The following is a 1,559-nucleotide window of genomic DNA, read 5'->3' as shown; positions in this document are numbered from 1 at the left end:
TTGGACCAGCAGGTTTAAAAGTCCTTGAGTTACTGGTAAAGATGAGGAAATAGTGACCCTTCTAGATTAAATCCTACAGACAACCAAAAATATCATTTCACGTCTGAAATGAACCTGATAGTTGGCTTATAAATAGCAGATTTAAGAAGATCCTAACCATTTTTAGTGACCAAGTTTGTGGCCCAAATGAGAAATTTGAAAAACAACAAGACAGGAAAAAAGTCACTAGTGACTTTTTTGAGAAAAGAAAAAAAGAAAGTCACCAGAGGGTCTAAAAAGCAGCGAAATATAGCAACAAAGTCGCTAGGTTGACGACACAGTTGCAGCTTCTCTGTTTGTTTTTCTATAGGCGGCGGGCCTATGCTGAAGACATGTGACGACACAAAAAAAAAAAAAAAATTTCGGGCTCAAGTTTGGCTTTCAAAAAGATTAAAACTAGGGATGTGCAATACAATACTGATAAATGAAATTAGTCTGGGATCAGCCAAAAAATGTATATCCGAACAGATCATAATTTTCCCTCTGGGATTATTAAAGTATTTCTGATTCTGATTCTCCCTTTAAAATTTATGGTATGGGAAAGCTCACTAACACTTGACTTTCTTGAAAGTTTAATTAACTCTGGAGAATAATAAATATCTCTTGTTTTATTTAATAGGGTGGGATGATAGAAAAGGCTTAATTAAGTAATAAAACTATACACGAGTCATGCTGATATTGTATTAGGTCAATATCCAATCAGAAATGGAAAAAGTTATATGAGGACACCGCTAATTAAAACACCTCTAACCTTCAGGTCCAGTTAAATAATCCAAAAACTCCAGTTTTTGCAAATGAGAGGAAAATCAATCAAAAATTGAAGCGTTTTCCAATAATAACTTGGATGAAGCTGGAAGCAACAGCATCATTTTTTGGTGCGTTCTCAGATACTCACCGTTGGAGACTCCGGGGTCCAGCTGGCCGGACAAACCTCCCCGTGCGTCTCGACGAACTGGAACGCCCTCACCAAACGCAGGGTCTCTTCAACGCAGCGTCCGACCGGCAGGTCGTTCACACTCATGTGTTTCACCACGCCGTTTGGGTCGATGATGAACAAGCCCCTGAAGCACAAACGGCAGGTTAATGGAAGACAGCTGGCATTCTGTAATAACCTTACAGAAGTTTTTTTATTTAACCCTTTGACTTTCGAAATCACACCTACATAGCTGAGTGTGTTATGTAGACAAACACAATAGCAATACTTTTTAACCTGATCCCTTAATTTTGTGCATTCCTTTGAGGGTAGTGATGTCCCAATTCCCCTTTGTATGTAGAACTAATGGACATAACCAGGGGTAGAGGGCATAAATCTGGCCCTTAAAGGAAAAGGTCATATTTAGAATTCAAACTTCTGAAAGTACTTTAAACGTGAAATTATTACATCCTGTTCAATAAATGATAAGTGATTTTAATTAAGAGTAATTTTCATCTGAATGTGCTTTACTGGAGGCATCCATGTTTGTCAAAGAACACTACTGCCACCTACTGGTTTGTGACGTCACGGTGCGGTATCGGCTGTT

General features: G+C 38.4%; 1 protein-coding gene across 1 annotated transcript in view; it reads right to left on the bottom strand.

Annotated features, from left to right (window-relative positions):
- prdx3 (peroxiredoxin 3) overlaps positions 1-1,559 on the bottom strand; it is an 18,184-nt gene that overhangs the window by 2,829 nt on the left and 13,796 nt on the right. The window contains exon 6 of the mRNA XM_015380806.1: positions 935-1,100. Within this exon, the coding sequence (XP_015236292.1) occupies positions 935-1,100 (166 nt within the window). The remainder of the gene's footprint in view (positions 1-934; positions 1,101-1,559) is intronic.

The sequence above is a fragment of the Cyprinodon variegatus genome, unplaced genomic scaffold (genome assembly GCF_000732505.1).
Source record: "Cyprinodon variegatus isolate N-32 unplaced genomic scaffold, C_variegatus-1.0 Scaffold11, whole genome shotgun sequence".
In the NCBI taxonomy this organism is placed as follows: Eukaryota; Metazoa; Chordata; class Actinopteri; order Cyprinodontiformes; family Cyprinodontidae; genus Cyprinodon; species Cyprinodon variegatus.
Note: the sequence above shows the minus strand (reverse complement) of the source record. Positions and strands in the feature narration are given on the sequence as shown.